The sequence below is a fragment of the Carex rostrata genome, chromosome 1, assembly GCF_964058835.1.
Source record: "Carex rostrata chromosome 1, lpCarRost1.2, whole genome shotgun sequence".
NCBI lineage: Eukaryota > Viridiplantae > Streptophyta > Magnoliopsida > Poales > Cyperaceae > Carex > Carex rostrata.
In genome coordinates this window covers 12,961,062-12,976,162 of record NC_135918.1, presented here as the reverse complement: position 1 = coordinate 12,976,162, position 15,101 = coordinate 12,961,062, and the positions used below count along the sequence as shown (strand labels likewise).

At 36.2% G+C, this 15,101-nt stretch overlaps 1 protein-coding gene across 1 annotated transcript; it reads right to left on the bottom strand.

Moving 5' to 3' along the window:
* Window positions 1-3,337: 3,337 nt before the first annotated feature.
* Window positions 3,338-4,886, bottom strand: LOC144560834 (allene oxide synthase 4-like). The gene has a single exon (XM_078310086.1). It carries the CDS (start codon window positions 4,802-4,804, stop codon window positions 3,338-3,340), a length of 1,467 nt encoding a protein of 488 aa, XP_078166212.1. The 5' UTR covers window positions 4,805-4,886.
* Window positions 4,887-15,101: the final 10,215 nt, after the last annotated feature.

The window sequence follows — 15,101 nt, the reverse complement described above, 5'->3', positions numbered from 1 at the left end:
TACATATATTAAATCAATACATACAAGTTTGAACTGGTTTAGTTGATCAAGGCACGAATGAATCTTACACAAATTTTGAAAAAAAAATCAGTGTTTGAATATTTGTACAAAATATACACAGTTTCTAAACTATTAAATGTGTATATAGGCGTCGATTTTTTTTTTTTTTTTGATTAAAAAGGCCATAGGCCCATCTTCATTGAAGAAAAAACGTTAACTTACACCCTAGTAACTCAGTTAGCTACTGCACCTTAATCAAAAACAGCCCTGTAAACACGAGAGCTTGCATGAAGCAGCTACTCGAACCCAAAAAGAGCAGCAGACAAGCTGCTAAACTCCTCAAAGATGCAGACAAAACAAGCAAGTTCATAACAGAGTGCAAACAACACAACCAAAACAACATAACACTAGGCAAAACAAGTATATATCTAAGCCTCTCACTGGGGCTAAGGAAATCACAAGCAGACACAAACTGCGTCTGAAGTGCCTAGAACCAGCTTCTTGCTTTAGACTTCATAAGAGAATATTGGCAGCCCTATTTCTTCCTCTTCGGCTGGAGTATCAGCCTCTTCATTTGGATGTCAAGTAGATAAGGGAAGAACATCTAGGTCATCTGGCAGCCAGCTAGCAGTTGCGTCGGAGACTGACCTCTTCACTTTTCCTGACCAATAATGAACAAGAGAAATGATTAGTAGGATAATTTGTCTAACTATTTTTTTTTTTACCTTGTGCAAAACATAGGTCATTTCTATACTTCTAAAGTGTCAAACATACCGCACTAAGAACTAAAAGGAAAAATACTCTATGATTTTTGGGCAATTGATTAGCAAATTTAACGAGGTCCGCAAATTTAGACCACCCAATACTAATGTCTTGACAGGATCCTAGATAGAACCAGATCTGTTTGGTGAAATGACAGGTCACAAAAAGATGGTTGACCGATTCAGGTTGTTTGCAAAATTGATAGATATCATTTCCCTGCCATCCTTTTTTGGTTAAATTGTCAGTGGTCAGTATCCTATTTTTGTGTGCGAGCCACATGAATATCCTAATCTTAAGAGGTATAGGGATCTTCCACCATAACATTGCATTTTTGGGAGTAATTCCTCTAAAATTAAGCAGTGTATATAAGGATTTGACTGAAAAATGGCCATTGGTTTCCCATCTCCAGCTGAGGCTGTCCTGCAAATGAGTATAAGATAATTGACTAAGAATTTCTAAAATTTCTAACCATTATGTATATTGAACCTCATTCAAAGATCTACGAAACTGTAATTCTTATATAGGCGTCGAATTGTACACGGTTTATTAATAAACCGTATATAAATATTGGTGACTTCAGTACACAATTGGATTTTAAATGACCGTGTGGGTATGTATGAGTTTTTTTTGTCGTGCAAACATCTCTTTCCATTACACACTATTAATGTGAATTTTTTTTCATATCCGTATATAATATGCCGTGTATAAAGTGAACGTTTTTGTAGTAGTGACAAATCAAATGAGCTGAAGGTGTTGACGCACACTCATTACATCCATAGAAATTGCAGATAAATGAAGCTCCATAATTAGATTTGGAACATCGATATATAGTATTGTTTATAAAAAAAATTATTGTTGTAAACCCTGTCCTTCTTCATTTCCTCCGAGATTTTTATTTTTATTCAAAAAAATAAATAATTTTATTATAAATAACCACGTTTTTCGAAAAATTTTATTTCTACCCAAACCGCATATATTCTGTGCGGCCCGAATTAAAAATTCGGACCGTATAGAATATATGCGGCCCGAATTTTTTTTTTTTTGGATTTAAAAATTTGGACCGCATAGACTATTTGTGGTCCGATTTTTTTTTTTTTTGCTTTTTTCAAATGGCCTAGGCAATTTTTGAGTGATAATATCTCACGATCTGTTTAGAGAATTTGGATGAAACTTCACAGTCTTGTTCTACGATGTCAAGACTACAAGTCAGTCAATTTTCATGAATTTTGAAGATGTTTTCCTATGTTAACCAGAGATGTAAACTCGGACTCAAAAGCACTCCTTCAGCAGTTCGGATAATTTTTGAGTGATAATATCTCACGATCTGTTTAGAGATTTTGGATGAAACTTCACAGTCTTGTTCTATGATGTTAAGACTACATGTCGGTCAATTTTCATGAATTTTGAAGATGTTTTACTATGTTAACCAGAGATGCAAAATTGGACTCAGAAACACTCCTTTAGCAGTTCGGCCAATTTTTGAGTGATGATATCTCACGATCTCTTTAGAGATTTTAAATAAAACTTCACAGTCTTATTCTACGATGTCAAGACTACATGTTGGTCAATTTTCATGAATTTTGAAGATGTTTTCCTATGTTAACCAGAGATGCAAAGTTGGACTCAAATGCACTCCTTTAGCAGTTCGGGCAATTTTTGAGAGATGACATCTCACGATCTGTTTAGAGATTTTTAATAAAACTTCAGTCTTGTTCTACGATGTCAAGACTACATGTCGGTCAATTTTTATGAATTTTGAAGATGTTTTCCTATGATAACCAGAGATGTAAACTCGGACTCAGAAGCACTCCTTCAGCAGTTCGGGCAATAAAGGAGTGCTTCTGAGTCCAACTTTGCATCTCTGGTTAACATAAGAAAACATCTTCAAAATTCATGAAAATTGTCAGACATGTAGTCTTGACATCGTAGAACAAGATTGTGAAGTTTCATCCAAAATCTCTAAACAGATCATGAGATATTATCACTCAAAAATTGCCCGAACTGTTATAGGAGTGCTTCTGAGTCCGAGTTTACATCTCTGGTTAACATAGGAAAACATCTTCAAAATTTATGAAAATTGATCGACATGTAGTCTTGACATCGTAGAAAAAGACTGTGAAGTTTCATCCAAAATCTCTAAACAGATCGTGAGATATTATCACTCAAAAATTGCCTAGGCCATTTGAAAAAAGCAAAAAAAAAAAAAAAAAAATTCGGACCGCAAATATTCTATGCGGTCCGAATTTTTAAATAAATAAAAAAAAAAATCGGGCCGCATATATTCTATACGGTCCGAATTTTTAATTCGGGCCGCACAAAATATATGTAGTTTGGGTAGAAATAAGTATTTCGAAAAACGTGGTTATTTATAATAAAATTATTTATTTTTTGAGTAAAAATAAAAATCTCGGTCATTTCCTTCTCCCTTAACTAGTAGGTTTACATGTCCACACAAAGAAGATACAACTTTTATTGAAGCACAGCACAAATTGCAGAGAATTTTATTCAAAACAAAACAAAACAAAACAAAACAAAACAAAACAAAATAATTAGAGAACGAAATATTTTGTGTTGATTAATCTGAAGCTCTCTTGACAGATTTTATGACGATTCTCGGCTCAACCCCGAGCACCATTCCATCATGCACTGCCGAGAACGTGTCATAACGAAGGAATAGATTGGCAACAAACATTCGACAAACAAAGATCCCCAGGTCCTTTCCCGGGCACTGCTTGTTGCCCACTGCCGCCGTACCTGTCTCGGGCCCGTTCGACCAGTACACGTACTCCAACAACTTCTTTCCTTCATCACCAACAAATCGGTCCGCTATGAAATCTTCAGCATTTGTAAAGACTTTCTTGTCCCTCATCGCAAGGGGTTGGAACCCACATATCATCTCTCCTTTCTTCACTTTGAAAGCCGTGTCATGGCTCTCTATTACCATATCTGTTCTTGCATGTCCGTATTGTTTTTCTACAGGCGGGTTTAGGCGCAATGCTTCCCAGACGACTGATTTGGTGAGCTCCATTTTCTCAAGAGCATCAAAGGTAATTGTGCCATTAGATGACTGAACCACCGACCGGATTTCATTTGCCAATCTCCTGTGCAGTGTTACACCGCCATGCGCGAGCCATTTGAGGATGATGGACATCGAGACCTTGCAACCAAGGGTTCCATTGAACGAGGCCATAAAAATCAGGTTGTGGAGTGCCACATGGCGTGAGAGCCCAAACTTCTCGGTGGCCTCATTTAGCAAAGAGTCTCCAAATTTGGAGAAAAACTCCTCAATGGTTTTATAGGCACGATTGGCAAGGAATGTTGGAAGTTGAAAGGAATGCAAGAGAAGGTCCTCAATAGGCCATGGGATGAACTTACTGAGGCCGTTTGCTATTGGGTGGCCCTGAAAGAACAGCCATATTCCGAGCTTTTTAATTGCCGAGGGACCGATTACTTCGCTCGGCACAGCACCGATGAATGCATTGCACAGGAAATCATAGATTGCTGAAAAGTTTAGGGTATTGAACTCCACGGGACCAGTGGCTAACTTTACTTCGACCGTATCGAAAAGGGAAGAGTATGCTGTATGGAAAGCGGGGATGAACTTGGACTTGCGAGATGCCAACAGGTGAAATGCAAAAGATTTGAGAGGTGCGTGCAGCTGCTCAGTGGTGTCGAGGTATGCCATTGGACGGTTGCCTGAGTAGAGAGAGAAGGGCGGAATGTACGTACCGATGACTGTGTTCTTTCTTTCAACCTTTGATGGATCGAACAGTACACGAAAGCTCTTTGCATCGAGAACAGCAACGACATGGGACTCGCGAGCTATGAATGGGCCAGGCATTATGTTCATTCGCACGACCGTCGAGTTGTACTTGGTCATGCGTGATTGAAAGTACTCCATGTGGCCTTGGAAATAAAAATAGTGCAGACGGTCGTAAATCGGAGAGAAGAAGGGGATCCCGTAGCTGCCCGGGATTGATTTTATTGTCAGGCCAGATGGTGACAGTTCATCAGTACTGGTGACATTGCTTGAGGTAGCCATGGAACTAGCTTGGTAGCTAATATTTACGAGTTTGGTTTTAAGAAGGGTTTTAGTGTTCTAGAGATATGAAGACTTTCATTCAAAAGAGTACGTAGCCGTATTTATAGCAGAAATGAAGAGACTTGATATTTATCTTTTTCTTATCTTAATGTGAGAAGTGCCAAAATATATTTGATCATCTTTTGGGGAACCATATTTGAACCGGGAAACGCTCATATTTGATTGTTGATTGGGGACCATATATAACCAATTATTTCAAAATAAATTGCCATAATTTGGTTTAAATTTTTTTTTTTTTTTGCCATAATTTGAATGAATAATTAACAAGGAGCAACTACAAAAATGAGACAATATTTGCGAGGGTAAAATATGACTATCTGCGAGAGTATACCGACATAAAAGTATTTTTTTTTATTAGTGACAGTAGTATCCGCGACGATATACCGACAACATCCCTCGTGCTCAATTACTTATCGTCTTGTCCCCTTGGATGAAAAATATGTTTATTATATTATAAATTATGTAAATTTATATACAACTTCATATATTTACTTCCAATTTTTATATCTATACCATTAAAAAAATCAATTAAACCCATAATACCATATTCGGAAAGGTTTCTATATCTAGCATAATACATGTGAACCAAGAGAGCAGTGTATTGTTGTCCAACCCTAAACTCTTGTGTCTTGATCTATTTTAGACCATACCTGACGCGCATATGGGCATTAAAATAGTAGGTGATGTGCTGTTTCATGTGGTGGTTGCACATGTGGCAGCGTGGGTCGCAATACAGATGCCTTCGTAGCATAACGTCATGAGTCAGTCATCATTTCAACAACCCTTGTCCAATAATATTTATATAAAATAACTTTTTTTGTCTTTTTCAAATTGTCCAATAATTGTCAAATCTTAATACGGAAGATGAAAGAGTGAGTCTATGGTACTATGCATTTTACGATTTGTTACCGGCTCTATATTTGAGTTTTCAAATTTTAATGGTCAATCCGAACCGTTCATCTTGTTCTCCATATTAATATGTTTTTGGAGACCAAATTTTATATTTTTTGAAATTTGTTTACTATTTTTTTAGATTTATTGAAAATCACTGTTTTTGAATGGTCCAGAATTTTCAGATCAAGTGATTTTCTAAATATCTAAAAAAATAGTAAAAAAATTTCAAAAAATGTAAAATTTGGTCTCCAAACACATATTAATATAGAGAACAAGATGAACGGTTCGGATCGACCGTTAAGATTTGAAAACTCGAATATAGAGCCGTAGCACGGTAACAACCTGTGATATGCATAGTACCATAGACTCACTCAAGAAGAAAATATTATTCGGTGGGATTAAGGAATTAAGGAATCTAAAAGACTCTTAAATGAAATTCAACACCAAAATTACAAAGATTAATTACACATGAAAATTACATGTTGATAAATAGTGGATAGATGAATTCTGAGTAAACCATCTTATTCTGAACTCTTTTCAAATTAATTGGTGGGCTAGCGCTAGTGTATATATTCCTATCCATCGCCACGTATACACATCTGTATTCCTTGATTTAGGCCATCAATAGTACAATGAGTGTCCGTTCTTGTAAGAAACAGTAATTGATAATAAGGGTTGGCAGTTAAGCCTATAAATATGTGGAACAGAAACAGATTCTTTGTCATTAATATCAGTTCCTTGTTTACAACTTTGATAGTTTAGTATACAAAAGACGTATTTTTTGTCATCAGTGTCAGTTCCTTATTTATAACACTGGTAGCTTAGACAACATAAACAAAATATCAAAGTGTCATATACATTACTATTCATGACATTAAACAAAATGCCATGCAAATAGTTTAGACAACATAAACAAAAGAGTACACAATATCAATAACATAACATATTCATTCACAAAAGATCACACAATATAAACAAAATATCCAATTGAATTAACAACAAACATTATATTTCATGTAAACAGTTTAGAAGTTGGCTAAGAAAAATGTACACCATTCTTGTGTTATTACATGAAGTTGCATTGGTGTTTATGACGTTTTCGGTAACAACATTGCATGAATACAGATTAAGAAGTTAATTTTATCCAATTTATATGAAAAATGAATCAAGTTTAATTATAAAATACATGTGGAAAAATGTCAAATTGCACAATGACTAGATCGAACATGTGCTTCATTATGTAAAATTTATACACCTTACCACCAACTTGTCTAGGGCTCTGAAATGTACAATTCAAGATAAAGAAAACAAAAGTAGTGCTATAAAGGAAATTGAAATAAGTATCAAATTAAAGGGTTTTTTTTGTAAACCATAATTAAGAAATTAGTTTTTGCGGAACCAGCATGAGTGCTTCTGATTTTTGAAAAACCAGAAGGACCGAATAGAGCACTCGGTCTCCGTTTTTTCGTTTTCTCCAGACCGAATAGACCACTCGGTCTGAAGCGTTTTTTCACCTTTTCCCTGCTGGCGCCACAGAAAATCCCGAAAACGCCAGACCGAGTAGACCACTCGGTCTTGAGTTTTATTAAACTGGCCCCCGTCTCTGCTTTGCCATTCCCTCCTCCTTCACCATTTTTCTTTCTTTCTTTCTCTTCTCTCTCCGTGGCTGCCTCTTTTTTTTTTTTTTTTTCCTCTCAAATTCTTAGTTTAATTTTAATTCTAATTATATAGGTTTGTGTATTTTTGAAAGGAGAACAAGAAGAGCTTCAGATCTACAAGTTTCATTAGGTATGGAGTTTAATTCTCTTATTTTTGCTTAATAATCCGAAATTATAAATAAATAGTTAGAATAAATGGTTTAGTAGCATAAATGATTTATGTAGTAATGGTAGTTTAAATAAATAGTTTTTGTGTAATTTTTTCTTATTTTTGGTAGTAATGTAATTTTTTAGTAGTATAAATGGCTTATGACTAATTGTAGTATAAATAAATGTTTATGTAGTAATTGTAGTATAAAAAAATAATTTATATAGTAATTTATTTGCATGTAGTTTATGTAATAATTCTAGTTTGACTAAATAGTTTATGTTGTAATTTATTTGTATGTAGTTTGCATGTAGTATAAATAAATAGTTTATGTAATAATTGTAGTATAAATTATTTTTGTAGTAATTGTATTAATTTATATTTATTTTTTTAGTGTAATTTAAGTTTATATATTGTAACTATTAATTGTAGAATTATTTAGTGTACATGCATTTAATAATTGTTGGATGATTTATTTTTTTAGTGTAATTTAGATTTTTCTAGTGTAATTGTAGAATAATGAAAAATAATAGAATGACTGTTAATATTTAATTCAATATTTGCATGTCAATATTGAATTGGAATTGCATGTTAATATTTTTTTGTATTGAATTTATTTATATTGTAGTGGAAAATGGAAGGTGAACAATCTTTATTGCAGTTGCCCCAAAAGCAACATAAATTATATGCGGCGACTACGAAGGTATTTATTTAATATGGGTTTGAATTTAAATTTACTTATTAAATTGTTGAATTCTAAATCTATTTTTTGTAAAAAAAATTTTGCATGTCAATTATCGTTCCAGCCTGAGTTTGAACTGCGTACTGGTAGTTGCAAAATGGCAATTAGGTACCAGCCTAAGATGAAAGAAGGTTTAAAAAATTTAGGCTTGTATCAGATGGTTCATGTCCATCACTGTCTGATAGATAAAGGGTTGATCACTGCTCTCGTTGAGAGGTGGAGGCCCGAGACAAATACTTTTCATCTTCCAGTGGGGGAGTGTACAGTGACATTGGAAGATGTTAGCTGTTTGTGGGGCTTATCTGTCACTGGTAAAATATTTTTTGTTGCTAATTTATACTTTTATTATTAATTGAAATTTTGTACTAGTATAATTTTGTTTAACATCTATATTTACAGGGAAAGCTATCTGTGGATGTACCGATGATGAATATTCACAACTGATCTTAGATTGTCTAGGACACGAAGTGTATGACGGTTATGAATGGGATGATGATGAATTTTATCATAAAAAGGTGGAGAATAAGGGTGAACCCAATGAGAAGGTATCAATCTCAAAAAACTATATGCGTCTGACATGGTTGAAAAAAAATTTTAATGATACGAATTTGGCACTAGTGGATAACCGGGATATAATAGATCGGCACACGCGAGCATATGCAATGTACTTGTTCGGGTCTATAATGTTTCCGGATTCGAATTCAAGTTCCGTCTCGTTAATGTACTTACCATTGTTGGAATATTTGGGACCTCGAGGTGACGACCACTACAACTGGGGAGGCGCTGTGCTCGCTTGCCTGTATCGACAGTTGTCACGGGCATGCAGGTATAAAGTGGGATCAATTAATGGTCCATTACTGCTGCTTCAGATGTGGTCTTGGACCCGGTTTGCTATAGCCCGGCCCGTACCACACGATGTAAATTTTGGCAACAATATTATAGATGAGAGATTGGCTTATGGAGCAACGTGGACTATTCCGCATCAGTGGGAGGGTAACCCTGCGAGAGGTACATTTTAATAATAATTACTACCTTTTTCCATATAAATATGTGTTGATTCAATACGTAATTGTCATATGTTTACAACGTAGGTATTGAGCAAATTCGGAATCAGTTTGAGCGTTTGAGGTCAGATGTTGTCAATTGGAGGCCGTACATATCTTATGTAAATAATTTACATGGGGCCGGGATAAGAGACCAGGCGTACTTTACATGTCGCGTGTGGTGCATCCATTTCTGGGAGGTAGAGGTTCAGTTTCCCGAGAGGGTTTTTCGGCAGTTCGGATTATATCAGCCAGTTCCTCCGCCGGTTCCTCTACCCTTCAGCCATCTTGAAGAGATTCGCAAATACACACGAGCGCACGGGTTGCTTGATGATGGTCACTCTGTGGACTGGAGTGACCACTGGCTGAGTCATATCGACACACATCCCCAGTTGTTAGCACAGCTTTCTGAAGATGGACAGCTTATTCCTTATCTTCCGGACAGGTACGATTAAATTTTTGAAAATAAAATATTCACATTTAACAATGGTAGAAATTTTTTGTTAAGTTTCACTTTTATCCAAGGTATGACGGGTATATGCAATGGTTCTTCGACAATGGCATGTATTCAGTGTTTCCAAATCAAAACAACGAAGAAATTCTGAGCCAGAACGTGCCCGAACCGGAAGGAGATGTAGCAAATCTTGGGTATGTCTCAGATGCCCTAATTCAAGCTCGTGCCGTAAGTATTTTAATTTTTCTTTTTAACATGTTATTTTATTTTATTGTATTACACAAATAATATTTTAAAAATATCATTTTCTTGTAGAGATTTCGTATGTTGAAACAGACCGCAAGAGGAATTATCATGGTGCGGACACCTGGACAAAAGGCTTTTGGACGACTTTTGCTTGAAAGTAGTCGTGATTTCCTATCTGATCTCGGTCATAGCGCACTGTTCAGAGCCATGCTTGAGAGGGCAGGAGTTCCAACCAATCTAAGTCTTATCGACATCAGCGATGATATCCCAAACCAATTTCCAATTAATCCAGATGTCCATGTTCCAGAAACTGCCATGCATGATGATATGTCCGACATTTTCAACTCTATAGCATCCATTAGAATAGAAGGTCATGCCCTAGGAGAAAGTGGTGCCCGTCCATATGGTGATGCCGGTCCATCAGTGGCAAATCCTCGACGAAAAATAAAAAAACCCAACAAATATAGCGACTCAAAATTCAGATGTGTCAGGGACAGAGAATCTCGAGATGAAGACAGCAACTTAATGTAGTTCATTGTTGTAATTTAGCTTGTGTAATTCATGTTTTGTTGTTTGGTTTGTTGTTTTATTTTTAGTTTGTTGTTTGGTTTGTTGTTTGGTTTGTTGTTTGGTTTGTTGTTTTATTTTTAGTTTGTTGTTTGGTTTGTTGTTTGGTTTTTTGTTTTATTTTTAGTTTGTTGTTTGGTTCATTGTTGTAATTTAGCTTGTGTAGTTCAAAAAAATAAGCGAATGCACCAGACGTCTTTCATAAACGAATAAACTCTAAACACACGTAGTCTTCTAGAATTTCATAAAGTATAAAAAAAAAGTCATAAAAAAAACATAACCCATAACTCATAATTTCATAAAGTATAAAAAAAACGTAACTCTTAACACACGTATTCTTTTAGAACAGCTACAAATTTTTTCTTTGTTTACCACGTCTGAATATTGTACTCCAACGGCTACCAGATGGATGGCTACCGGATGCCTCTGCTTGGTTACCAGACGGACGGCTACCGGATGCCTCTGCTTGGCTACCAGACGGGCGGCTACCGGATGCCTCTGCTTGGCTACCAGACGGGCGGATACCGGATACACTCCTTCGTGAACCTTGTGTAGCAGTTGCCTCTCTATACATAGCGGATGCCTCTGGACGTGGACCAGATACGCTTCTTCGTCTTCCATCAGTTGCTCCTTTTAAATAATGACCAAAAAATAATTAGGTGTCTGTCAAATAATTAAAATATTAACTTATTAACTATGTAATTTCGAACCTGAATTTCTTGTTCTATGGGATCCCTCTGGACGATGTCCTGCATTGCGTGGCCTAATTCGAGCTTCCATATCATCCATAGAATTAGGAATTCTCTTGTGCTTTCTCCTACCTTTATTAACTTTATTTGGGTCTGGTCTGATTATAGGCGCTCCCGCGTCAAATGGCCAATTGTGAGCGTTACCAAAACTGGAAAAATTACCCCTCCATGTGTTGACATAATTTTCAACACTATAATAGTGGCTTACATAATTCATCGAATTTAGACGAAACTTACAACACACCGCTAGGACGTGGTCGCAAGGAATACCAGTAAATTGCGGTTTCTGACACTCACAAATAGGCATCCCCCCCTCTCCACCTGGAAATCTAACTTCATACTTCATATCTCCCTTCACTCCCTACAATCAATAAATCAAAATAATTAAATGTTATTATTTATAAGTTGAAACTGATAATTTAAGTAAACAGCTGACATACCGTTCTGACGACTCCATCATGAACTACGACCTCAAAAACGTTGGGCCCCATTGGTATCACTCTATGCTCCTTTCCTTTTCCTGTCCGATATTCTAAAACTGATAATATATTCTCTGAAAATTTCATTCCTCTTCGAACCCACTGTTGAGCGACCTTACCTCTATTGACATACCAATCCACAATTTTGTAAAATGTACGATCAACTATCGCTGTTACAGGCAGTTGGCGAGCCACTCGAAATACGTTGTTCAAGGATTCTGATCCGTTTGTAGTCATTATACCCCACCTATTCATGCCTCCGTCATGACATTGTGCCCATTTATGAAGTTGCAATGGCTCTTCTTCGAGATTTTGCAACCGTTTACCACACCACATTACATATTGATAAGTAGTAATACTCCTACCTCTTATCAAATCCATACCCTCATTAAACCTCCAAGGTTTCATCTTACAAACAAATTTCTTGAATATTTTTTTTATGATTTGGTCCTTGCACAACTTGTAAACATTTGACGCAATATGTTGAGAACATAATCGATGAACTGCTTCACCCCTTTCCTCACACCACCCTAAATCAGGTCTATCAAACACTGAACGGATTGCAGCATGCTGGTCTGATATAACGCATATCCGACCAGGACCGACAACATTTTCACGTACAAATTGCATAAACCAGCCCCAATTAGATGAACTCTCCTCATCCGCAATCCCGAACGCAATTGGCAATAATTGTTGTTCTGCATCATAGGCACATGCCATGAATAATTTTCCTTTATACCTGCCGGATAGGTGTCCAGCATCTACACTTATAACTGGTCGGAGATATGGCCAGGATTCAATGCATGGACCGAAAGCCCATGCCACACGGGTGAAAATACGGATGCCCATTTCTGTAGATGGTTCATGCTCAATTACGTATTTTGTGCCTGGGGTAGACATCTGGATTGCACCGAGCAAAGAAGGTAGCAGTTCGTAGGCTTTTTCCCAAGAGCCAAATAAATCAGCAATAGCCAACTCCCTCCCTCTCCAAATCTTGTTGTACGAAGGCTCAACCATTTTGTATCGATTTCTAACTGCAAATCGACATGCTTTAATTGACATCTCCAGGTCCTCCTTCAAACCAGGTTTGATTATATCTGCAATCATCCTGGCAGTCAGCTGACGACTGTCTACTTTACAAGCAATACTGTAACAGTTGTGCTCGTATGGGTTTGTTGCAATTGTCCAATTTCCCGTCTCAGTAGTTCTTGCGTATAACCTCCATGGACAATCCTCTGCTTTACATATTATATAGCCAGTACGATTGGTATGGGTTTGTTGTAATTCTAAGTTATGATTTAGGGCAAATTCACCCAACTGAGATTTAAGATCGGCTTTGGAATCAAACATCTGTCCCACTGAAAATTGACCGTCAATTCTGGGTGGATAACCAAAAAATGCTTCATCCTTGTACGGCATCGGCACATCGTCATTAAATGCCGGAAAAGGATGCTGCAATCCTCGATTAATAAAGGGAATAGAATTTACCCACTCATTCATTACATCTTGCATTCTAATTTGATCCTCCATTTCAGCCATATCATCTTCCCCGACAGCTGAGCCACCAAGGTCAGAGTTTGTGTCTGAGCTAGAGTTCGTGTCTGAGCTAGTATTATTATTCATCTCATTAAAATGAGTTACCAAATCATCCACTATCGGTATTTCGGGTGGGTTATCACAATATATAGGTGAATCAGACACCGTTGGGTCTCTGCTACTTCCAGGTACACTACCCGGATATGGGTCATAATTGGTCTGACTAACAAATGGTACTGACTCAACCACTAAATCAAGAAGTTTAAAATTCAGTACCGGAGTGGCATGTTCAAGCACCATGTGCCATATCGTTCCGTTGTCTATGCTAAACAACTGGTATTTTTCTGCTGAGCCAGGGGGTGCGGTATTCAAACGTGCCCTGATTGTCAATTCGAACTGGCTAGGAAGCAAACGAATGCCAAGATATATATTTCTTCTTAGCTCATCAAGACTCGTTAAGTTAGTAATAGCAAATGTGCAGGTCGGTGCGTCTGAAATTTCGCGTTCATGATAAACATTTATTATTACTTGAGACATTACCTGAAAAAAACAAATTTCACAATCAATCATCGATATCATTTTTTCAAACTGAGAATTTATAAAAGTTATGAAGTTGCATGTAAGTTTTTTTTTTCTTATCATGTCAGAATGTTAAAAAATATAGTTCATTTTATATAAAATCACGAAATGGTAAACCCTCAAGATCAATAAAAAAAAAAAATTTCAACTTCATTACTTTCTATTAAAAAAAACCAAAATTATTATAACTTTTTTGAAGTTACATTTTTCTTTTAAAATCTTAATTTCCTAATGCAAGAAAATTTGACCATATACAGTGGAGCGTAAACATTTTGACTCCTTCTGTAAAATATAATTACGTGTATGTTTTGTCTTAAAAATTATTTAGCTCATGTCAATCAACATTTATATATCGATTTATTTATTTTATATGATTTTTCTAATGAAAAAAAAAAGTTAATATCTTCAAATAAAAAATGGTCTTATGAACGTAATTAAAAAAAAAAAAACTTACTACAATCTTTAGATGAAAGCTACCAACACAATGCAGAGGCCGATATGAAAAAACACAATAATGTGATGGAGCTTGATTTTCAGCTACAAATGGTGAAAATAGAAGAGTGAATAGAAGAAGAAAAATTTGAGAAGGGAGTGAATTTAATACGCTTCAGAGAGTGTTGATTTTCAGCTAACATCTATATGTCTTATATAGACATATTCTGTCGGTGCGTGCACAGAAACAAAAGGTAAAAGTGTCGTTAGAAATTATAACTTGCAATGATGTGAATTGTCGGTGCAAATGCATTATCGGGAAAAAAAAACATCAAGACCGAGTGGTCTATTCGGTCTGGAGGCAAAAAACATCAAGACCGAGTGGTCTATTCGGTCTGGAGGCAATACCACATCATCCGCTGCAGGGAAAATTGTGAAAAAGGTGAAAAACGGTTCAGACCGAGTGGTCTATTCGGTCTGGAGAAAAGGAAAAACTAGAGACCGAGTGCTCTATTCGGTCCTTCTGGTTTTTCAAAAATCAGAAGCACTCATGCTGGTTCCGCAAAAACTAATTTCTTAATTATGGTTTACAAAAAAAACCCCAAATTAAAACTTGAGTGTACAATATTATTCTTTAAAGTCTTCGGATGTGATATTTATTAAGAAGGTGCATGAAGCATGAACATTTTTTTTAACTTTCTAAGTCAGCC

Coding starts and splice junctions, on each gene's coding strand:
- LOC144560834 (XM_078310086.1), bottom strand. CDS start 4,804: ATGGCTACCTCAAGCAATGTCACCAGTACTGATGAACTGTCACCATCT.